We start from the raw sequence: 23,980 nt of genomic DNA on the forward strand, positions 1-23,980 counted from the left end.
AGTGAACAACGCAAGTACGCTGTTCTCCGCTCTTCACGGGGGCCACTGCCACACGCGCACAAGCACTCATGCACACACACATACAGTAGAACCAACTTCCCCATATTGTCTTCTGGCCTACCTCCATGTGTGTCACTCCGTGTAAAAAACAAACAAACCCCACATATATAATTTAAAAATTAAGGAGTCTTAGGATTTTAAGGTTATAATAGTACCAAACAGATGATTTTTAGCTCCTATCAATGTTTTCTTTAAAGTCACTCCATTTCCTATCTTACTATGCACACTTGACCAGTGGTTACTGGTGTGGGCATAGCTATGGAAGCATGGTGCTCACAGTGCTTCTTGCCTTAGCATCTGGAAGTGGCTGCCAGTAGTCTAATACCTGCTATGTGATGACAACTGGTGAACTTTCCACCTGTCACATGACTTCCAAATGTACCAACAGGGGGAAAATGGCATTTATTTATTTGGTTTTTTGAGACAGGGTTTCTCTGTGTAGTTTTGGTGCCTGTCCTGGATCTCTCTAGACCAGGCTGGCCTCGAACTCAGAGATCCACCTGGCTCTGCCTCTGAGTGCTGGGATTAAAGGCGTGCACCACCACCGCCCGGCAAAAACTGTAATTTTTTAAACACAAGTACTAACTCCACTTTACATGCAGATACTAAGTACTTGTGCAGGTTTTAACACACAATGACATCACCAACAATGCAACGGTTTGGAATGGGACCCCTTGAGTTGGTCAATACAAACAATGCAACAGCAACTACTTTAGCTCATGACTGCTAATAGAGTGCTTATTTATTCTAGAGCACTTACACCTTGGAGTGCATGGAGGTGGAGCTGGGATCAAACCCAGGGCCTCTGGAATGTTTGGCAAGTATTCTTTCTATTTCTGACTACATCCCAGCCCCTGAGCATTAATATTTTGAAAGACACAGGTTTTGTTTTTTTGGTTTTTCAGGACAGGGTTTCTCTGTGTAGCTTTGTGCCTTTCCTGAATCTCACTCTGTAGACCAGGCTGGCCTCGAACTCACAAAGATCTACCTGGCTCTGCCTCCCAAGTGCTGGGATTAAAGGCATGCGCCACCACCGCCCAACCAAATTATGTAGCTCAGGCTGGCCTTGAACTCGTGATTCTCCTGCCTCCTCCTACCGGCGTGTGCCACCACAACCAACCGGCAGTTTTTGTAGCTGGACTCCCTGGAGCTGCCTCACAGGAAGCTGGGAACTCAAGCCTCGCCTTCCGGAAGAGCAGGAAGTGCTTTTAACAGCTCAGTTACCTCGCCTGCCCAGAATGACTTTATTAAACATTATTTCATTTTTCTCTTATGGTACAGTTTCTGGTTATTTCTTATTTTTTTTTTAAATGCGAGTAAGATGTATTTAAAGAAAAATTCCAGACAATGTATTACAGAAAAGTGACAAGAAATCCAATATCTCGAATCACTATGAAAGAACGGCTCCAAGAGGTTCACATAGGTGACCACCAGTGGAGGGGCAGCATGCCATCTGCGCCCACTCAGGCAACCAGACATTATGGAGTTCTTGTGTGATAGAATAAGTATCATAAAATATTCAGCACCTATATAATATCCTTTCTAAAAATAAGCCTCTGGAACTGAGTACCATTTGAAAGAAATATGGAGGATGAGAGAATATATCAAACACAAGCCCAAATGGGTGTAACACTAGCAAAGAAATCATTTAGTAAGTAGTGTCTCACCCTGTAATCCCAGCTCTTGGGAAGCAGCGCAAGAGGACTGTAGCAAATTGGAGGCCAGCCTGACAAACACTCCAAATCAAACCACATCAAAAATCAACAAAACAAAATAACACTGCCCCCCCCCCTCAAGAACTGCTGTCCAGACACTCTAGCCAAATTGGTGAGTTCAAGGGTCAGTGAAAAATCTGTCTCCAAAATTAAGTATCCAAGGAATGACACCCACACCAGGCACACGCCCACTACAACATACACAGACTTGTAGCAAAAAATCTGGGTGTGTATGTCAAGTTCATACCTTAGGCCTGGAATTGACCCACAAGTCCATCAGCTTCCACTCTATCCTAGTACTGCAAAGCCCTCACCACCAAGAAGAAAAGAAATGCTGATGTGAGTCAGATGTGTGATACAGCAAAGATTATATTGCAGGCCAGTGGTGGCGCACGCCTTTAATCTCAATGCTAGGGAGGCAGGGGCAGGCAGACCTCTGAGAGTTCAAGGCCAGCCTGGTCTATAGAGAGAGTTCCAAGACAGCCAAGACTACACAGAGAAACCCTATCTCAAGGGAAGAAAAAAAAATCACATCAACGTGGAGCAGCACCCATCTGAAACCTAGGAAATCAAAAGGCAGCGTCTCTGAGTTCCAGTGAGACCCTTTCTCATAAACAAAAACACTAAGAAAACCCAGTCATTTCAAGCAGCCCTCTCTTGACTCCAGGTTGAACATCTACAGAAACAACACTGTGAACTACCCAACCACTAAAGATTTCCTTACTTCAATATCCAAACAAACCTATTATGTCCACGAGGAAGTCCTTAAACCACACACAATGAAGGGCAAGACAAGGCCTATAGTGACGGTCTGACAAACCACTGATTTGGTGTGCAAGCCCGGCGTAGCCCTGGCGGCCCCTCACCACTCTTCTTCCTTAGCATAACTGTCTTCCTGCATCTTCCAGCCTTGGTCTCCTCACGCTCCCTGGCCTGGAAGGCCTTATCTGCTTCTAGTCTACACAGGCAAGGCCCTTTACAAACACTTCACAAGCCCCAGCCTTCACCCAGAACAATTCTGAACTCACACACCAGAGGGAAAGGACTATTCATACTCCCACAGGCACACCAGGAGTGTGTCTTGTAGTCACTGACCATTAGAATGCAAACCTCTCAGGGACAGGAACATTACCACCACCACCACCCCACCCCAGGGTTTCTTGGCTGTCTTGGAACTCACTGTAGAGCAGAACTCAAAATCCACCTGCCTCCACCTCCCAGCCCTACAGGAGCAAAGCGAGTGTACGAAGGGTGTGGTGGGACACACTTAGAATCTCACCGCTCAAGTACAAAGTCAAGGCCAGACCTTTCTGGTAGAGCTCTAGAGCAGCCGAGCTTAGTCAGACTGTCTGACAGGGCCAGCAAGATGGCTCTGGGCGAAAGCACTTGCGCTGTAAGCCCAGCAGCCTGTTTGACTGCCAGATCCCACAGGGGAAGGAGAAAAGCCAGTCCTTAAAGCTGTCCTCCGGCTCATGAAGATACTACTAATAAATACAAAGAGCAAAGTCACCACAAAAATCTCTAAAGCAGTACTATATACATTAATTAGCTCTATGAGCCATCCTATAAATGTACACGCATCTTAAAATGTGTTGTACACGGAAACATATCTATTTTGTCAATTTAAAACAATCTGCAAGGCTATTTTCTGTATCCAGGATGGAAATGATACTTAGGAGCTAAAACAGTCTACTATGTGCAGGTACTGCCCTACATATTCATCTACAATAGCCACTCCACACAACCATGCCCCACGGCTGCTCAGGACTATGCCTATTTCACTTACCCTAGGTCACAGGCAGTGGTCAAAGTGGATGGAAAGCCAGGCAGTCAGCCAAGTCTCACGGAGAACTTCACTGTTCAGAGCTGAGGAGAACTTCAGCACCCACAGGAAGCTCTACCCACGGCGGCAGCCGTCCCTGAGTGCATCTATGACCTGGAAATTAGCTCCAACCTGTATGTCTTCTGGTCTCTCATGCCAGCAGCATGGAAGGAGAATACTGCCTAGAGCTGAGTCATGAGATCTGAATTCTGGGCCTTCCTTGGTCACTAACTTGGGGTGACTCAGCCCTTCTGGAGCACAGCCGAAGGAGGGGAGGTGGCAAAGGGGAGCAGATAGAGCAGGCAACGACAACTGACTTCCTATAAAACCAAACCGTCCATTACTCCACTTGCTTTTGAATTGATTATAAAAAAGGACTAAAATAAACTAATTCCCATGGCTAGATCTTAGGCTGGACCTGTATGGCTCTGCATGGCCTTCTGCAGAGGCCCCTTGCCACCTAAATAAAAGGCCTAGAAAACTGGGCCACAATAAACCAAAAGACAACAATAACAGACCAGTCTTATACTGACCCACACTACCTGCCCAGGGGTGGCACTTCCCCGAGTTAGCCAGGCCCTCCTACATCAATCATTAATCAAGAGAACGGCCACAAGCTTGCCTACAGGCCACTCCGTGAAGGCATCTCTCAACTAATGGTCCCCCTTCCCAAATGACTCTACCTTGTGTCAAGCTGACAAAAACCCTTCCTTACGCAGCACCATGCTCTCTCCAGGCTATTCTAATCGCTGTCCAGCCCCTTCAGTCTTGAGGACTCCCCAGAGCTTAATGACAGTCTCACTGTCCTCTCATTCCACGAGGTCTGCCACCCTGAGCGAGCAGCTCTACTACTGCGGAGCTGTGGCGACCAAGAGCTAGAAGGAGGCACTCCTCTTCTCAGTGTTTGCCGCTCCCTCCTTCAAACCATGCTCTGATGCACCTTAACTCATCAAGCTAGAAACCCCAGCTTTCAACTCCTTCCAGAGTCCCTATGCCTCATCAGTTTCCAAACCTATCCATTACCTTCCTTAGCTCCATGACCGGCTAATCTGACAGCTACCATTCTTTATGGGATGCCCTCAGACACTCATCCATGAAACTTAGGCAAGAGCTCATGATTCTTGCTACCCAGCATTACCTGCTTTACCTTAGAAGGCCGGAGCTCCCCAAAGCCTAGATTATTTCCAGAGTGAACATAGGCAGGCATGGTGGTTTCTGCCATAATCCCAGAGCACTTGGGAGGCAGGATGATCTCAAGTTCAAGGCTAGTCTGTGCTACCTAATAAGACTTTGTCTCAGAAAAAGGGGTGGGTGGGTGCTAGAGTTGGTACGCTGGTTAAGAGTACTCACTGCTCTCACAGAGGACCCAGGCTCGGTTCCTAGCACCTTCATGGTAGCTCACAACCACCCATAACTCCAAATCTAGGGATTCTGACACCCTCTTCTGAGCCCCACGGGCACCAGGGATGTACGTGGTATACATATGTATAATCCTGCCAAACACTCATGAATGAAGAAGATAAAATAAAAAGAGGACAAGACTCTTTGGTATGGTGGAGGAGGCTTATAGACATAAAGGAGGACGCAGTAGATATGAGGGTGAGCATGGCCAGACACAGAGGCATCTGAAGAGTTCAGGTGACTGAACTGGGCCACGTGAGCAGAGGCAAGAGAGGAGAGGGAGAGGGAACCCGGAACAGCGGCTGCAAAGGCCAGAAAAGGCCAGTGGAGTCGAAATGGCTAGGTTACATAGGGAGGAGCAGCTGGCGGAGGGCAGCTCAGCCCAGTCCGTGGGCTGCAGAAGTTTAGGGTAGGGTTGAGGTATGCCAGCCAAGAGGACCCTGTAACAGGACTGACGGACACAGGGAGAACCTGGCCGCCAGCGTCATCTTTGGGGTTAACAGGCACCTCAGCTGGCCGTCAGGGGTTGAGACCTAACAACTCATACACATAAAAAAGCAAGGACCATCCAACTTCAGCCTGAGGACTAACCGTGGCCTGTTGGCTAACAATAGAATTTATACTTTTAAATGCGGGAAGCTTTTAAAAGAATAATAGTTATGGCTAAGGGTGTGCAGAGGGCTTGCCTACCATTTCCGGCCTCCGGGTTTAACCCACAGGACAAGCTAAATTAAATAAATACAGCATTTAATGTGTTTGGAAATGACACAAAATTGGTATTCCAGCGCCTAAGACTGACTGGCTCTCACAGCCATGCCCCAGTCTCTCTATCTTCGCTGGTTGCTTTCATTGCACAGCAACAGAGTGCGGCAGCCATAAGTCAACGACTCCAGGGCCCACACAGCCAAATGCACTAGCTGGCCAAACACAAAGTTTGCTGACCTCCCAAACAAAAGAAATGGACATTGGCTTCGGTTTCTGATAGAATTTGCTCCAAAGTTCTGGCTAACTTTTTAGCATTTTTTTATTTGTGTGTGTGACCTAGGACAAATAAGCCTTCAGCTTTCTAATCGATAGCACAGACTTTGCGAGTTGTTTTGGCTTTATTGATGTAAGTCTGCATGAATGGAGGTTTGCAATCCATACACGTGCTGTGCCATGCATGTGCACCCACACACACACACACATAAAATTGTAATAGGTATATCATGACTGACGTGACAAGTAACTGGGTCATATGAAATTCTCAGACTCTAACAGACACTTGGTGGTTGTCAGTTTCTCCCTTTCCTGCCTCCCATTGCCGCTGCCAAGAAGCCTGTGTGTAGGGAGAACGGGCAAGTCCATCAATACTTGAATGACAGGCGATACTACACACGTTACCTTCCAAGCTAATCCCCCTGCCCTTGAGCTCTGTACCATCCACCCTGAGCCCTCTGTCACCTGCTGCTAAATACGAAATCCCTTCTCTATTTCCGGTGCTTTCTTCCTAAGAAAGCGCCAATCTCCAGGCTTCTGTGAAGAAGGCTATAAAATGCTCATCTTCAGCCTGGATTTCTCTCCCCTGAGCAGTGTGTGGATTTCCTAGCCTCTGATTTCTATTGGATGGACCACTACCACCTTTAATTCAAAATGTCAAAAGCTGAACATGCCCATCCTTATGCTCCCAATTTGCTGGAGGAAGCTGCTCTTCTTCCAGCACCCTGTCTGCCCCTTGCTCTTACAATGAGACTCAATCCTGTCACCTTTTTCCTTTCTGTTCCGACTGCCACGGATAAATCTGTCTTCTTATTTCAAGCTCATTTGAGCAAAGAGCCTTTAGGCAGTCCCCTTGTCAAAGGGACCAATCGATCCCGCACATGCTAGCACACGAATCTTTCTAAACTCGCCACTTTTCTTGAGACCCTTTCTTGGTTTAGTTTTTAAGACAGTTTCAAGTAGCCCAGGCTGACTTGGAGCTCTCAATCCTCCTGCCTCAACCTCCCCGAGTGCTGGGATTACAGATGTGTGTCACCATGTCAGTTTATTAAGACTCTGAGGCCTAGTCCCCCCTCGACCCCGCAATCTGTATTGGCAGTGATCAACTGTCTGTCCTTCCGTGGCCACTGAAATCTGCCCTTTTGCTTCCTTGTTCGAACCTCCATTTCTCCCATGATAAAAACAGTGCCACCTTTCATTCCTGCTGCACTCTCTAACTCACAAACCTTACACACATCACCCTCAGAGAGGCTGCCACTACCATCCCTCTTCACAGAAGGGAACCGGAAGTCTGAATAAGGGAGTCCTTGTTCCACTTCCCCTTTGGAACCTTAGGCAAGTCAATCAATGTCTGTAAGACACTTCACTCCTACTTACACAGAGGTACTCAGTTTGAGAAGCTGCTCTCACTGACTTCAACCCAGCTCCTCTTTTTGTAGCTCTGTATTTTGCCTCCTACAATTCTCTTACTTTGTTACCTCCACCCAACTCTTCCCATAAAAACACACAATTTCAAGCAGGAGGTGGGGATGGGGTGGTGGCACAAGCCTTTGATCCCAACACCCAGGAGGCGGAGGCAGTGGATCTCTGAGGCCAGCCTGGTCTACAGAATGAGTTCCAGGACACCAGGGCTACACAGAGAAACCCTGTCTTGAAAACCAAAACAAATAAAAATAAAATGCATAAATAAGAAACAACCACAGAATTTTTTTGTGTCTTGAACTGAAATGACACCCTTTGGGAACTACACTCTCTGATGAACAACGCCTTAGGCTACCCGCCAGAGCTATGGAGCTTGTAGCCACTCAGATGTGACACTTGTCATCATCCCAGTCAGACTACAGCCGTCCTATTTACAACTGTGGCCTTTTCTGCTTCTGATCTCCCATCAACCCCCTCAAGTGGAAAAGCATCCTCTGTAACTTAGTGCCCATCAGCAGAGCTTCAATCTGAGGACTCAATGTTTGGGATCGGGCAGGAGAGGGCAGGTTCTCAACCAGCAAGACACATCCCAGTAGAATGGGAAATCATTCGAGAAGGTCACAATGTTTTCCACCGCACATTTTTCAAAGTGTAGGTAAGTGCTACCTTGTAAAATTCTTGCTCAGTCCAGATCAGTACATGTGATTCCACGACTATTGGCTCCTGATATAAAAATTTGTTTCCCTTTTGAAAGCTAATGAAAACAACCAAATTCTAGGCGCAAGGGTTTAACATTCAAGTAGGGGAGACTTGTTTTCCACCAACACCTCCACCTTCTAGAAAAAAAAAAAAAAACAACCTAAGTATAGGACACACCGGGGCTGAGTAAAACCAAACTTAGAATGACTTATGTGTGGGTGAAATTTGCAAAGAAAGGTTTCTGGGAGATACGTATATGAAGGACAACACTGGACAACCCCAGCCTCTGCCACCCAAAGACCCCTTTCGGCTGCAGAGCTACAGAAATGTGTTCCTAAAACACTGTGCCAACCTCATGCCCCCTTTTCACCCCAATCACTGCCCTCCATCCACCAGGCTTCTCCAAAAGCGTTTTGAGTTCACGAGCCACGGCTTGTTGTCTTCCCTTCTCCTTTCAATACCCCTTTCCTTTCCAAGTCCTCACCGAGACTTCCCCTGAAAAGCCCCATCTGCAGACAGGCCCTCTTGATAACCTTATTTACAAGGAGATCTAGTCCCTTAACCTGCTTTATGAGTTTTCCTACTACTTCCCACCTCCAAATGCTCTACTGCATATTTATTCTTCATAGTTTATTGCAGAAACCTACAATTTTTTTTTTCTGTAAAGAACCAGATAGTAAATATTTCCAGTGGTTTTGACAGAACTCCTCAACTATTCTATTACAGTACAAATATAGCTGAGATGACGTATGAATGACCAGATGTGGCTGTTTCTCAATAAAACTTTATTTACAAAAACAGAACGGGCTCATTTGGCCTATGAACTTGTAACACAGTCTGAATGTCATAGGGATAATAAGAAACTCTTCTGTTTCATTCAGTGTCATATCCTGTGGCCAGAACAGACCAACATCAAACATGAAGCCAGTAACTGCTTGCAGCATGGGCGAATAGACAGTGGTGAACTACACCTTCCCACCTTCTTGGGTGACAATACAACAGTGGTTCAAAAGGAATGAAACCCGGGTCAACAGCTTAATTTTTATTTGGCAAATGGTCCCCAGACCATGTGTGTCTGTCACCAGCAATAATCATGTCCCATTTGGTCCTTTCTTGGTCTAAGTAGAAACCTGTTAAAATACAGATTGCTGGGCCCACTCTACAAATTCTCCAGTAGACAGATCTAGGCAGAGCCAAAGAATCTAACTTTTCAGCAAGTTCTATAACCAAGCATCCACCTTGCATTTCAGGGCCACAACTGCCCCAGAGAGTTGCAAATCCAACCCAACAAAAAATCACTAAGGGTAGGTGGGTGGCTTTTGTTTATTTTTATTTAACTTAATGGCATGATTATTGAGGGGGGGAAGATAGGGTCTGTATGTATATAGGTATATATATGTGTATGTATGTATGTATGTATGTATGTATGTATGTATATCTCCCTGGCTATCCTGAAAATGACTGTGTAGAGCAGGCTAGCCTCGAACTATGCAGGTCAGTGTGCCTGTTTCCCAAGTGCTGGGATTAAAGGTGTGCACCACCACCACCACCACCACCACCACCACCACCACCACCACCACTACCCCAGGCTTAACTCCATGATTCCTGAGGGTGTACTTTTTAGATGACATGCCCCCTTAGTGATGCCCATACTGGTAGTACTTGGACCACACTTAGAAAAACCACTGGATGGGGCTAGAGCAATGGTTGATTTAAGAACACTGGCTGCTATTCCAGAGGACTGGGGTTCAATTACCAGCACCCACATGGCAGCTTGTAACTGTCTCCAACTCCAGTTCTAGGGGATCTGACACCCTCACACAGATATGCATGCAGGCAAAATACCAGTGCATATGAAAAAAAGAAAAAGAAAAAAGAAAACCACTGGAAGCCGGGCATAGTGGCGCATACCTTTAATCTCAGCACTTGGGACACAGAGGCAGGGCATCTTTGTCACTTCAAGGCTAGCCTGGTCTACAGATTGAATTCCAGTACAGCCAGGGCTACACAGAGAAATCTTGTCTCTAAAAACAAAACAAGAGTACCCAGCTAAAGGATAGGGAAGGAAAAAAAAGAAACAATAACAAAATGCAGCAAACTCTACTTGTAGGATCTTACACTACTGAACACAAATGTAATAAACACACGACAATCCCATCATCTGATGGGGCAGAACTGAAGAGGAGGAACTGGGGAGTGCCAGCCCTTGGCAGAACTGCCTCTTCAGTAAAACAAGGGCAGAAAACATCGAGTTTCTAACAGTGGGATGGCTCCGTGTTAAGACACTTGCCACCGAGCCTGATGCCGAGTTCAATCCCCAGCATCCACATGGTGGAAGGAGAGCGCAGTCCTCTGACCTCCAGATAAGCTCCGCAGCATGCGCTCTATCTATCACTGAGCTCTATCCTCAGCACCTGCATTTTTAAGGCAGGGTCTGTAATTGTAAGCAAGCAAGCCTTTCTTCAAGAAAAAAACAGGAGAGCTACTTGAGATCAAATCTCTTCATAATGTTAATAATCTGCAGCCAGGAGTGAGGTGGCTTTAGTTCCAGCACTTGGGAGCCAGGGACAGGTGGATCTGTCTCCAAAAGGGAAAAATAAAATAATAAACAATAAAATAAAAGCATCTGCAATAAATGAGCAAGCCTAGAGAGGTCGTCCTAGCCTAAGGGCTGAAAAATTGACCTCCATCAGAAACAACTCTCAGTCCTCTGAACTACTTTAGAACTTGTCATGGAGTAGCCACGATTTCACAAGGTCTGCACTCCAAACCCCTTCCTCTTCTGACCTTAAGTGATCAAACGGATTATAATTAAAACAAACAAAACATCAAAAAGTATGTGTATTAGCCAGGGAGGTTCCTGCTGTAAATCCCCTGGAGCTCAGGTAGGAGGAACCCGTGAATTCAAGGCCAGCAGAGGCTCACACAAGACTGCCCCAAGAAACTAAGATTTAGTTGCTGTTTATAAAGTTCGTTTCTACTGCCGAGATGGTTACAGTTTGCTAATGTAGGTTAGAAACATTTTTAATAGAGAAAAATCCAGAATGTTACTAAATAGCCCAGTAAGCAGAAGGCAATTATTATACAAAAGTTCACTTACGGATATGATGAAAAGATGAACTCACAAATCTATGCACGAATCTAAAGATGAAACTCAGCTGAGATCTAATATCGCTACATAAAATGTCCACTAGATTTAAGATTGCATAAACAAATGTACAAATATCTTATGAAGGGCTGCAGATATCATTCAGCGGTGGATTACCTGCCTGGCCTGCACAAAGTTCGGAGTTCAATTCCTCAGCAGTACCAACAAACCAAACCAAGCCAAAAGACTCTATTTTTTTTTTTTTAAGCAGTTGTGATAACACATGCACTCACAAATTTGGGGTGTGGATGCAAGAGAATCCAGAGTGCAAGGTCATTTTTGGCTACCCAATGAATTTGTGACTAGCCTGGAAGATATGAAACTGGGGTCTTTTGTTTAAAGATTTATTTATTTACTTATTTTGGTTTTTTTGAGACAGGGTTTTTCTGTGTAACAGTCCTGGCTGTCCTGGAACTCACTTGGTAGACCAGGCTGGTCTGGAACTCAGATCACCTGCCTCTGCCTCCCAAGCGCCAGGATTAAAGGTGTGTGCCACTTCTGCCAGCTAAAGATTTGTTTTTATTTTATGTGTATGAGTGTTTTATGTGCAGTATGACGTGTGCACCACATGCCTTCCTAGTGTCCCCAAGGAGTCTGTCTTAACTGTTGATCCATCATCTCTCTACCCCCCAAACCAGGTCTTAAAACAAAACAACAAACATACTGCATAGTTCTAATGTTACGAGTAGCATGTTATAATATTAGGGCATCATTAACTTATTAAAATTAATAGCACCTCATTTTAATGTAGCTGCCAGAGAATTTAAGTACACATGTGATGTACAACTATAATCCCACCACTTGGGAAGCTGAGGCAGGGGAATTGCTGCTAAGTTTGAAGCCAGCTTAGGCTATCAACTGAGCTATATCCCAGTCCCTCTTCTGAGCTGTGCCACACTATGTCTATCCATAACTACAGCCACACAAAGATGATACAAATAACTATCAGAATCTGGAGTGGTCAGCGGATCGGCAGGGCACCTGACTATGAAAACCACCTGCTTCCTCCCCACCGTGCGGCCAGAAAAGGACATGGCTACAACAATCTTACACAGTGCGTGCTGCCTGCTTCCCTTCAGTGTCCTCAGCTCCTCAGAGAGCCTGTCTGCTTGCACTGCCAAGCCTAGACAGGCATGGAGGGGAGGGACACTGGTGACCAGGATGACAGAAGGGGGTCCAGCTGCTGGGCCCAGCAGTTGTTAGTTACATAAGCAACAGGACCGTACAAAGCCTGTAATGCAAAAACTAAGTGCTTTGAACACAAAATTAAACATTTAATCCCTTGAGCTCTTTTCTCACTAAGCATCAAATATAATTACAAACCTATGAGGAATAATCTATTTTAACATACTTTTACATATGCAGATGTGCACCGAGACTTCAGAATGGCACCATGGTTTAATACTGAAAAGGAAAGAAATGAACTGCTGGGCAGAATCAGACTGTGAAATGTAAATGAAAATAAACTTAAAGGAGGAAGGCTGGTGCAACTGTTGACAAAATATTAAAATACTTACATGCTTTAACTACCTTGTCATAAAACATAAACTTCAAGATTAATTCCAGCACACTGGAAGAGAGCCCAACAGGAAAGCATTTAATTTCCAGACATGTGTTTCCGACCCACTGAATAGTAAGTACCATCTTCTAGCAAGGGATCTACAAGTTGCGGCAAGCACTGGATGCCTTTGAGTGGCACCAGGGTAGGCAGTCCATAAGTACTCACCGAACCAACAATAAACGGACCAACAATTCCAACACACAGTACAATCAGCCCAGAGTTAACCCGACAGCAGAGACAGCGTTGGTTTCAGCGCCAGGCCGGGCCGGGCCAGGCTGGGCCCGAGGACTCAGCTCCCTGCACTGCTTCTGCTCTGGGTAGTTCGTTCATTGATCCTCTTTCCCACAATCCCCCTTCCTGTTGGTTAATCAGCATCCCCCAATAAAAACAGGAGAGGATTTCCAGTCTTGGTTGTCTTAAAGAGAGGGCTCTCCGTAGCCAGCCACTGGGATAAATACTATTCCTGCCTAGCAAAGGGAGGGGAGGGCAAAAGTAAACACTGGAGAATATCCGGAGAGATGGTCCTGGAGGGGCCCTTAACTTCGAAGGCAGAGATGGCACTGTATTGGCCTTTAAGGAACAATAAACAAGTCATAACCAAAAGGTAAATTACAGACTTTCTGGGGTATTGGGGATCTAAATTCAGGCCATGCTTATGCAGCAGGGGCTTTAGCCACTGAACCAGCTCCCCAGCCTCAACTTAGCACTTGAAACGGATTCTCAGTCAATCCCAGTGGCTCATGACTGTAATCCCAACACTTGGAAGGCTGAGGCAGGAGGACTACTGTGAACTTGAAGCCTGCCTGAGCCATCATCCCCAGTTAGGTCTAGAGCAGCCTAGGCTACAAAGCAAGGATGTTGTCTCAAACCAAACCAAAAAGTAACAAACATAAAAAGTGATTTTCTAAATGAAAGTTCTTCGGCTACAGAAAAAGGGTATAATTCATGCTAGCTCAATGTAAGACGAAGAGAAACACACATATATGCACACGTGCACACACACAATTCAACAGAGAACGTGCAACCTAATTAAGCCTAATGTCAAGAACTGACTCACTGTTCTGTCCCTCCTAGCCCAACGTGGCATACCTGGCCCACTCTGTCACTCCAGGATTTTCCTCTCTAGTAGCAATGATAAATTTCAAGGGTCCATATCCATCCATACTTTCTCCCCACATCCCGTAACCGCTGGCAAAGTTTGCTGGGACTGCTGGTGGGCACCAGAGCCAGAGACAAGATGAGACAATTTGCATTACTGATGGACCCCAAGCTCTGCTCTGCTCTGCTCAAACAACTCCCCAGGTGGTGACCAGCACTAAGAAGCACCAGGAGGGCCACAAGCCAGCGTGCAGAGATGCACCACACAGGATGCTGGGCACAGCCATTCACCTCTTGCTAAGTGCACTGGACATGGAGCCTCCTGGTGTCTGCTTCCCAGGACACCGCACCAGGCCCGAGTGGTGTTTTCTGTTTCTGACACTGCAGCTATATAATTATTGCCAAGTTTCATACTCACTCCCTCTCCTAGGCCAACACCTGTCTGGCCTCTGGTCCTTACAATCCAGAGTACCCTGTGTTTGTTTTGACCATTCACATCCTTCCCAAGTAGTTTTTCCTAGGTAAAACCTAAGCCTTGGAAACTGTCTGCTTTATTTTATTTTATTGTACTGAAGATGACCAATACATAACAATGAACACATTTAAAAACTGCTGAGCTCTGTATACTTATGGACTCTTTCCTCAACCTTAATGAGTAACTTCAGTGACTTAGAAAAAAAGCTATTTAAGGAAATGAAAAAGGTTACATCCCTTAGGACAACATTAAAATTAATACGAAATTACTACTTTGCATGTATGTATATATGTATTTGGTTTTTCAAGATAGGGTTTCTCTGTGCAACAGCTCTGGCTGTCCTATAACTTGCTTTGTAGACCAGGTTGGCCTCGAAATCAGAGACCTGCCTTCCTTGGCCTCCCAAGTGCTAGGATTAAAGGTGTGCGCCACCACCGCCTGCAATTTTTTTTAAATTACAAATAACACTCTATTTTTCTGAAGTATAGATGCTTCCTTTGAATGCACATCCAAGAAAGTAGCCTCACAGAAGTAATAATTAATTATGCAGTAACATTTCAGAGGTAATTCAATAATCTTCATTAAAAACCTGTGGAGCCAAGGCATGTTAGCACACTCCTGAAATCCTAGCACTCAGGAGGTGGAGGTAGAAGGGTCAAGAGTTCAAGGTTAGCCTTGAGACATTGTTTGAGGCCAGTCTGGGTCACATGAGACTATTTAGAAACAACCAAAAAAAAAAAAAAAAAAAAAAAAAAAAGACGGCTCAGCAGTTAAGAGCACCGGCTGCTCTTCCCGAGGACCTGGGTTTGATTCCCAGCCCCGTCTGACAGCACAACCACCTGTAACTCCAGGTCCAGCGGAACCACTGCCCTCTTCTGGCTTAAGTCTGTAATACACAGACATGCATGCAAGCAAAAGCCAGATGTATAGAAACTTGAAAAAGAAACAGTGGCAGGGTGGGGATGAGGAAGGTCTTTATTCCCAGCACTTGGGAGGCAGAGGCAGACAGATCTCTGTGAGTTTAAGGCCAGCCTGGTCAACAAAGCAAGTTCCAAGACAGTCAGGGCTGTTATACAGAGAAACTCTGTCTCAAAAAACCAAAACCAAAACCAACCAACAAAACCCCAATAAAGTAGCTCCTGCACACAACAGATACTATAAAGTGAGTGCTTTGAAAACTAAGTCACAATTCATGTGTGCACAGGCTTCCTTCTACAAGGATGCAAACCAAATGAACGCATCTGTTTGATCAGAAATTTCCTAAGTTTGTACTATGACAAACTTCCTTTCTATGCGTATGAGTATTTTTTTTGTTGTTGTTTTGTTTTTCGAGACAGGGTTTCTCTGTGTAGCTTTGCGCCTTTCCTGGAACTCACTCTGTAGCCCAGGCTGGCCTCGAACTCAGAGATCCGCCTGGCTCTGCCTCCCGAGTGCTGGGATTAAAGGCGTGTGCCACCACCGCCTCAAACTTCCTTTCTAATTACAAAATTCTTGGTAGTCATTTGGTTATGGTTCTTTTGCTTTTTTTATTTTGGAGACAGGGTCTCATGTAGTCTAGGTTGGCCAGGAACTGCCTGATCTGTCTACCTCAGCCTTCTGACTGCATACACAGCCTAATGCAAAGCAATGTAAAATTCCATTAAAACATGAAAGTACTATTTTAGTACCAATTTGAACCTAAATATAAAATACCAACCCATGGAAAAATATATTTAAGTTGAACTTCATATGAAGAACCTAGAAATTAAAATACAATGTGTCTGCTGTAAATCAAACAGTGAAGGGGAAGATGAATAGGAATCTCACACAACTTAAGTAAAGCATAGCTCTTTGAACAGATGAAGATAGGTTTCTTCTGCATCCCAGAATCTAATCAATATTTATATGTATAATTCAGCTATCATTTGACTTAAAAGGGCTTATTGGGAAATGTTATCATTTGTACTACTTTCTACAGAGAAAATATTTTACTGTTTAAAATAACCCTGGACTTTTAAATTATAACCTGTTTTTATGTTCAGGCAAAAAAAATGTATTTTCTCATAATTTATGTTCTTATCTATTGTTTATGGAAAGTCCGAGTAGCTGAGCATGATCGCTTATGCCTACAATTCCAACCCTCAGAAAAGATAGGAGGAGCACAAGTTCAAGGTTAACGTTTGCTACAAAGTAGGTGCCAGGCCAGACACATACACACAGCAAAAAAGGAGAAAGTCGAAGTAACTGCCACCTGTGATTCATTGAAACTGTATCTTAATACTGTCATGATCTTTGAACATCAAAGCATGATGGCCCAGACCTTTTCAGTGAGAAGTAAAACTGCATGCCAATTATCAAGCCTGGCTTGAGAATTCTAAAAACAAAATTCAAATTCTGGAAAAAAAAAATTCAATTCACTCTATGTCTTTGTGTGTTTAGTGCTAGAGTATTTTTTTTAAAGAAAAATATACAAATGGGCACAACTCTTAAAAAGTTATAACTGATATTCTATAATACACACACATTCAAAAATGTCGTACATGATAAAAGTTAATACAGAATTTTTGTCAATAAAAAAAAGTTGCTAGGTATAGTGGTAACCCCAGCACTTGGTAGGCAGAGGCAGGAAGATCAGGAAGGAGGTCAAGGTCATCTTCAGCTACACATCAAGTCTGAAGCTGGTTAGGGTCACATGAGACCCTGCCTCAGAAAACCAAAACTGCAGGCCAGGGATGCTGCTCCATGGCAGCGCCCTTACAGCATGTGTACATCAGTCCTCAGTTCAACTCCCAGTGCTGTGAAAAGATAACACAAACTGATACTAACGAGACTGCTGGCCTAGACAGCTCTGTGCTTCCGATTCCGCAAGCGAACAGTATTAGAGGTTTCTGAGAAACAAGTGACAGTTTGTTACCTGGCCCATCTATCACTGTCATTAAGCAGGTAAAAACCCTCAAATAGCTAGTGGAATAGAAGTCAGATAAAGACAGCATTGCGGCACAGGCCTGCAATCCCAGCTACAGTGGAAGCTGAAGCAGGAGGATCACATGTTCAAGGCCTGCCTGAGACACAGAGTCAATTCATAAAGCAAGGAAGACTGTGTCAGAACTTTAAAAAGGCTGAAGTATTCCTTTGGTGGTAATTCCCCTGGCTAGCATGAAGGCGGCTCTGGGTTCCATTCTCAGCATTACAAAACCACCAAGTAAATAGAATAAATGTGAGGAACAGATTTCTACTTGACATCTCAACTTCTCTCTTGCCAAGAACACAGGATAGGCTCTCTTGGTAGATGGTTTGCCCAGCACACGAGGTTCCATGTTGGCTCCCCGGCACCACATAAACACGGCATGGCGGTGTGCCCCTGTAATTCCAGCCTTGGGGGGTGGAAGCAGGAGGGCCACAAGTTCCCAGTCCCCCAGTCACAGTGAGGACAACACAGATCCTGTCTCAGACAACTTCACAGCAGCAAGGCTGCCAGTAGCAGAGCCAAGGAAAGTACTTGTACCAAACCCGACAATCCAAGTTCGAAGCCCAGGACTCCTGTGGAGGTGAAAGGAGAACCCACTGACTACCCCAGATACACTTCCTGAACAGAAATACATGCAGCATCTTTTTAATAAAGAGTTTCAGAGAACAAGCTTAAAAAGTACTTGAAAGTGGGTACATACAGTAATGAACACACCTGTAATCCCCAAACTTGAGGTGGAAGAACATGAGTTCAAGGCCAGCCTGCACAATAAGAGACTCTGTCCCCTGTCCCCCACCTCCCCCCCAAAAAAGAAGAAAAAAACCACTCAAGATGTAAAATCAAAACAGATTCCCTCTCTAAAATTGGGCAGAACAGAGGAAGCTATCTCAGGAAGTAAAGGCATTTGCCCCCCAAGCATGGTGAGCAGTCTGAGAGAACTGACTTCCAAAGGTATCCCGACTCACACACATGCAGTGCCTGCCTCATGTACACTAAATCTCCCAAAGGTATCCCGACTCACACACATGCAGTGCCCGCCCCATGTACACTAAATCTCCCAAAGGTATCCCGACTCACACACATGCAGTTCTCCCCCCCCCCCCATGTACACTAAATACGTTAAAATTGGCCCGAAAAGGCACGAACCAAGTTGGGAAGCACTCTGACACCCACTTGCTTATTCTCTTTCTTTGGGCCTACCTCAGGCAGTGCTCCCCTGGGAAACTGTCAGCAACAACTCTCTCCTACCAGGCTTAAAGGGAAAGGCTGTGCCTCTGTATTTCCCACATTCCTTGGTACCTAGCAGTGCACTTTACATAGTAACAAAACAGTCCAAGGACTTAACTATCTGTGCTAGCCCACATAACCAAAGAGAACACTCATAACAGCTAATGAGCTGAGGGATCTGACAGGTCTTTATTTACAAAGCCGTTTCCTGACTTTTAAACTTGGAATCGCATACATGTGAAATATGTTGTTTACCAAAACATGACATGAAGGGGTGTGTGTGTGTGTGTGTGTGTGTGTGTGAGAGAGAGAGAGAGAGAGAGAGATAGATAGATAGATACAGGATTTTGCTCTGTAGCCCAGGATGGCCTGGACCTCTAAACCCTTCAGCCTCAACTTCCTGACAGGGTGCTGGAAATACAGGCCCGAGTCTGAACATTTTGTTGTTTCTTTTGACAGGCTGGCATTAAATTCCTAGGCTCAAGGGATCCTTACCGGAAGAGCGGCTACACCTAACAGCCAGGTGACACCATACCTAGCTCCCTTTTCTTTTCTTCTGGTGGTGAAGTCCAGAGCCTCATGATGCAGGTCAACTGCAAAGCCAGGGATGCAGCTTAGCTGGTAAATGCTTACCCAGCATGTACGAAGGCCCGAGTTCAAACCCCAACACTTCATAAATCAGGCATGCTTGTAGGCGGGAATGGAAATCAAGAAATCAAGAGCTCAAGGTCACTCTTGATCACACTGTCATCAAGGCCAGGCGGAGATACCTAAGACCCTGTCTCAAAAGAACAAGAAGCCAAAGAACGCAACAGCATGTACTCCATAACTGAGCTACAGCCCCAGCCAGAGACATTTTAAAAAATAAACACAGAAAACAGAAAATGACTGGGTTTGGTGTGTAAGAAACAGAATTAGATATTGTTGATATAAAGAACACAAAGTGACTGGGTGCTAGTACCTGGGAAATGTTTGCTAACATGACAAGCACATTTCAAAATAAAATGAAAAGAGGCCTTGTAATTCTCCTGAGTCAAGTCACACAGCAAATAGGAACTTGGCTGTTTGGGGCAGAGCCACCTCCACGGGAAGGTAGCGCTCATTCCCCAGCCCTCCCCGTCTATGCGGTACCACTTCAGGAGACACTGGAGTTGGCCGTCCCTGCTCACCACCCGATGGAAATACTGGTACACCAAGGGGGCGGTCTCCCACCAGTTCCAGGAGCCCAGCTCTAAACCTCTACTGAAGGGCAGAGGCAGGCGAACTACAAGGCTTGCATGAATTGTGGCCACCACCAGCTCTTGACCGGCCGCACTAGCTAAGAATGGATTTTACATTTTTAAATGGTGGTGGTGGCAGCGTTTCAAGGGATCATATTTCATGACACATGAAAATTATATGAAATTCAAATGTCAGCATCCATAAATAAGGTTGTAATTGGAACACAGCCACAACCACTCGATTAGCTGGTTTTCAAATCACAACTGTGGTAGTGGCAGCTTCTAGCTGGCTAAGCCTACTACATTTTCTACCTGGCCCTTCACTTTGGAGAAAGTGTGCTAAGCCTGGCCTAGAGCGGTTCTCCATGTCCTTGGCTGTATCCATTTTTCTCAGAGCAGTCCAATGCTTGACAGGTATTCATCTTGGGGCTGTGTGGTCCAAAGTTCCATCATCTGTCCACTACAGAGTAACTGGTTAGAGTTGGGAGAAGACAAAGTAACAAGTCACTTGTGCACAGAAGCCCGGAAAAGCAAGGAGAAGGCAAGAACATTACAGGCGGCACAGCTCTGCCTGTACTAGACGACTACCCAGTTCTGGGTCACTCCTGAGGAGAAAAACTGCCGACAAAGTGGAGGACAGAAGAGAAAGAGCTCAGAAACCAGAGCACTAAAACAATGCTAGGCTAGGTGGGGTGTCACAGGACGGAGGTGGACACAGGGAGACCGGCTGGGTGGCTGCAAGTATAAGGCCAGCCTAGAGCATAAAGTGAGTTCAGGCCAGCCAAGATCCATGATCCTGTCTCAAAGGCAAACCTGAGGCCAGACAGCGTGGTGCACACATTTAATCCCAGAACTCAGGAGGCAGGGGGTGGGGGGGGGGGTGGGGGTGCAGATCCCTGAGTTTGGGGCCAGCCTGGTCTACAGAACAACTTCCAGGACAGCTGGGGCTACATCGGAAAAACAGACAGACAGACAAAGCTGAAAGGATTAGCTGGTCCAAAGAAAGGAAAGGTAAGTGAAGACCTGGGCTTGTACCCTGTATCTGCTGATATTATGTCAATCCTCCTGATGAAAATAATCACTGCCTGAAATGACACACAAAACACAGGCATCTCTCTCCAACAGATGTGATACTGAAACTACCATTCCTGCATTAGGCCAGAGACTAGATCCTTCCACTATTTCTGTCTGTTGACACATAACTTTAATTACAGTTCTGGGGAGGCAGAGGCAGGCAGAATTCATGGCCAGACCAGCCAGGGCTCCTTAGTGTGACCCTATCTCAAAGTAAATAAATAAAATAATAAACTTAATTAATGTATGTATCTAAATATAAAAATCACTTGTTAAACACTACACAATATCTTCAACACATCCATTTAGAAAACATCTGGCATTAAGTTGCCAAGAAAGATGTTGCAAGTTTGAAGATGTCAAGTAACTGAAAGGCAGCAAAAGTTTTATAAAAGCACCCTTTCCAGGACCAAACAGGGAAAGACAGGCTTAAATACACAGTATGTGATTTACTGATGGATATTATATCTACCTAAGCCATTTTAACTACTCTAACACACCATCTGAGGGTAAAGGACTCGTTTTCCAGGCTACTTACTGCTCATTAAGAATATGCTGGATCTGGATGCTTCCTTAAGGTGAGGAGCAAAGATCTCAGTCCCCCATCTCTCTAGGCTGTTCTTCTGTTACTTAATCTAGTTCCTGAGGTAGAGCCTGCAGCCCATGCTCACTTCCACTTTGTCTTGAAGGTGGTCAATACACCTACTGTCATGTAAAACTAACCTTAACAGCTCCAAATGGAATTGATTATAACCTTAATTACAACTTTTTTCAACTGGATGGGTTAACAGGTAGAGTTCCAAATATTTCTCTGTTCCTGACTGGGGCTAAAATAGTTATCCTGCTATTCCAACACTTGAACAGTTAGTAATCAAAAATGCTCCAAGAAGTCTATTAGTTTTGTTTTTTTTTTTAAATACAGAATCGGTGAACACAATGTTCAGAGCTAATCTCAATCTTGCCATTTGGAATGCAAACTCTGAAACTTGCACTAAATATATGTTAATCAATCAGGGTTTTACAACCTAGAAAACCCATGGTCTGTATTTCCCTAAGAATGCCCTTCCCTCGGTGAAGCACACCCTAGGATCCTCCACCAACTTTCTCCACTCCCACAACACCTATCCAGGACTTGAGAGCCTAAGGGACATAATGCTTTCAAGTCACTTCTCCAGTCTTCCATTAACCGTGGCGAAACAAACTTTCCACTAAGTCGGGTGACTACTTTTGAATGTAAAACCTGCCGTAGTGAAACAAAGATCACATAGCCCCCTCCCCCCCACTTCCTAAACCATATGGTAGTAAATCCAAGTTAACTTATTTTTCACCCGTCCATCGCCTATCCATCGGCCTTAAAAACACTTGTGCCTTTGTGCCGTGGGGCTGAGACGTGCGTGGTCTGATCCGTAGCCACAGAACCCTAGCGTGTTTTCGCAGGGCACACCGCGGAAGTCCAAACGCCCCCCGACCGTAAGCCTGCTTCGGTGGGCAGCGCACGCGGGTGAGGGCCCGGGGCCGGCCGGGAGCGAGTTCCGCTCCGACCCGGTGACGGAGCAGGGAGTTTGCTCGCCGCGGCCGGGCTGGATCCGCCCCGGGAACTTGGCTTACCCGAGCCCAGGGACGCGCCGAGGCCTACCGCGAGGCCGGGCGAGCTCCAGGCAGCGAGGGCTGCCCGAGCCCGGGCCGCGGCGCCTTCCCGCCCGCACGGCCGCGGCCCTCAGGCGGGGCCGCCGCTCGCCCGTGGTCTCCGGGACATCGGACGCGTCCGCCGGGCCCGGACCCCCGCTCCCCTGGCGCGGCCGCACGCCCGCGACCCGGCTCGGCCACCGCGCCGAGCTCTTCCGGGAGCCGCCGCAGCTAGGCCGCGCCGGGGGGCCCCCGCGGTTCTCTCGGCCCGGCCGGCCAGGCCTCGGCGTCCGGTATGCGTCCCGAGAGCCAGGCTCCCGCCGGTAACGGGCCCCGCCGCCTCCCCTCCCCCTCTCCCGCCCCATGACAGTGCAAAGCCTCCGGCCGCCCGGCCGCCCCGCCTCCGGCTCCAGGCCCAGCTCAGGGCCGCCGCCGCCAGCCACGGTTGCGGCCACCGCTCCCGCTCTCGCTCGCTCTTCGGGCCGCGGTCGCCGCGGGGGGCCCTCCCCACCCCGGCCCCGCGACTCGGGCCCGGCCCGCGTCTCCGCCGGTGCCCCGCTGCCCTCGGCAGCGCCCGGACCCCGGGCGGGGTAGGCCGAGGCCCAGGCGGTGGGGGCGGGGGCTCGGCTCTCACCTTCATGTCGGGACATCCTAGTTCAGACGCTGGCGGCGCGGCCCCTCCCGGGCTCCCGGCTGCAGTGTGCCCCCACCGCGGGCTCCCGGCGCTGCCCGCGCCCAGCCGGCCGACTCCCACTCGACTCCCGGGCTCGGCCGCGGGGGCGGGGTGGGCAGGGGAGCGCTCCCGCGGCGGCGGCGGCGGCGGCGGCGGCGGCGGCGGCGGGGAGGCGGCGCGGGGCGGGAATGGGGCCGGGCCTGGCCGGGGCTGAGCTCCTCCAGGAGGCGGGTCCGACGCGGCCGCGGCTCCGCCGGCGCCCGCCGTGACTCGGTCACTCTTGGGCCCCCGCCGGCTCCCGGCAGCGGCGCGGCGTCCGCAAATCCCGCTCGTCCCCTCCCCCGGCCCGCCCCCCGCCCGTCTCCCGGCTCGGGCCGCCGCCTCCTCCTCCTCCTCCTCCTCTTCCTCCTCTTCCGCCTCCTTCCGCCCGCCCCGCCTCTCGCCGCCACCCGAGGCCCCGCGGCCGGCGGGCGACCGTGCTCGGCGGCGGCCCGGCCGCGGTCCCGCAGCACCCGAGCCCAGCCGCGGCCCGCCACGCTGCGCGTGGGGAGGACGAGGACGCGAAACGCCCCGGAGGCGGCTCCCCAGCGCCCAGGCGCGCGGCTGCCGGGCCATCGCGGACGGCTGGGGGACATGGGTCTGGGTGCTTCTTTAAAGCCTGGGGTGGGGTGGGGGGGGACTCGGAAGGGAAGCAGTCGGGCGGGTCTCCGGGGCTTGCGGGTCCCCGGGCCCCGCGGGGAGGCCGCGGCCGAGGCCTCGGTTGAAGGCTGGGTTGCCGGGCGCCCCAAGGCGCTGCCGGGAAAACTTGGTGGGCTTTGGGGCTGGCTTGCTTTC

General features: G+C 47.6%; 1 protein-coding gene across 1 annotated transcript in view; it reads right to left on the reverse strand.

Moving 5' to 3' along the window:
• The window catches only part of LOC143272396 (uncharacterized), a 44,753-nt gene extending 21,907 nt beyond the window's left edge, over positions 1-22,846 (reverse strand). Inside the window, exon 1 of the mRNA XM_076566962.1 lies at positions 22,456-22,846. Within this exon, the coding sequence (XP_076423077.1) occupies positions 22,456-22,838 (383 nt within the window). The 5' untranslated portion in view covers positions 22,839-22,846. The remainder of the gene's footprint in view (positions 1-22,455) is intronic.
• Positions 22,847-23,980: the final 1,134 nt, after the last annotated feature.

This window comes from Peromyscus maniculatus, chromosome 3, assembly GCF_049852395.1.
Source record: "Peromyscus maniculatus bairdii isolate BWxNUB_F1_BW_parent chromosome 3, HU_Pman_BW_mat_3.1, whole genome shotgun sequence".
Classification (NCBI taxonomy): domain Eukaryota; kingdom Metazoa; phylum Chordata; class Mammalia; order Rodentia; family Cricetidae; genus Peromyscus; species Peromyscus maniculatus.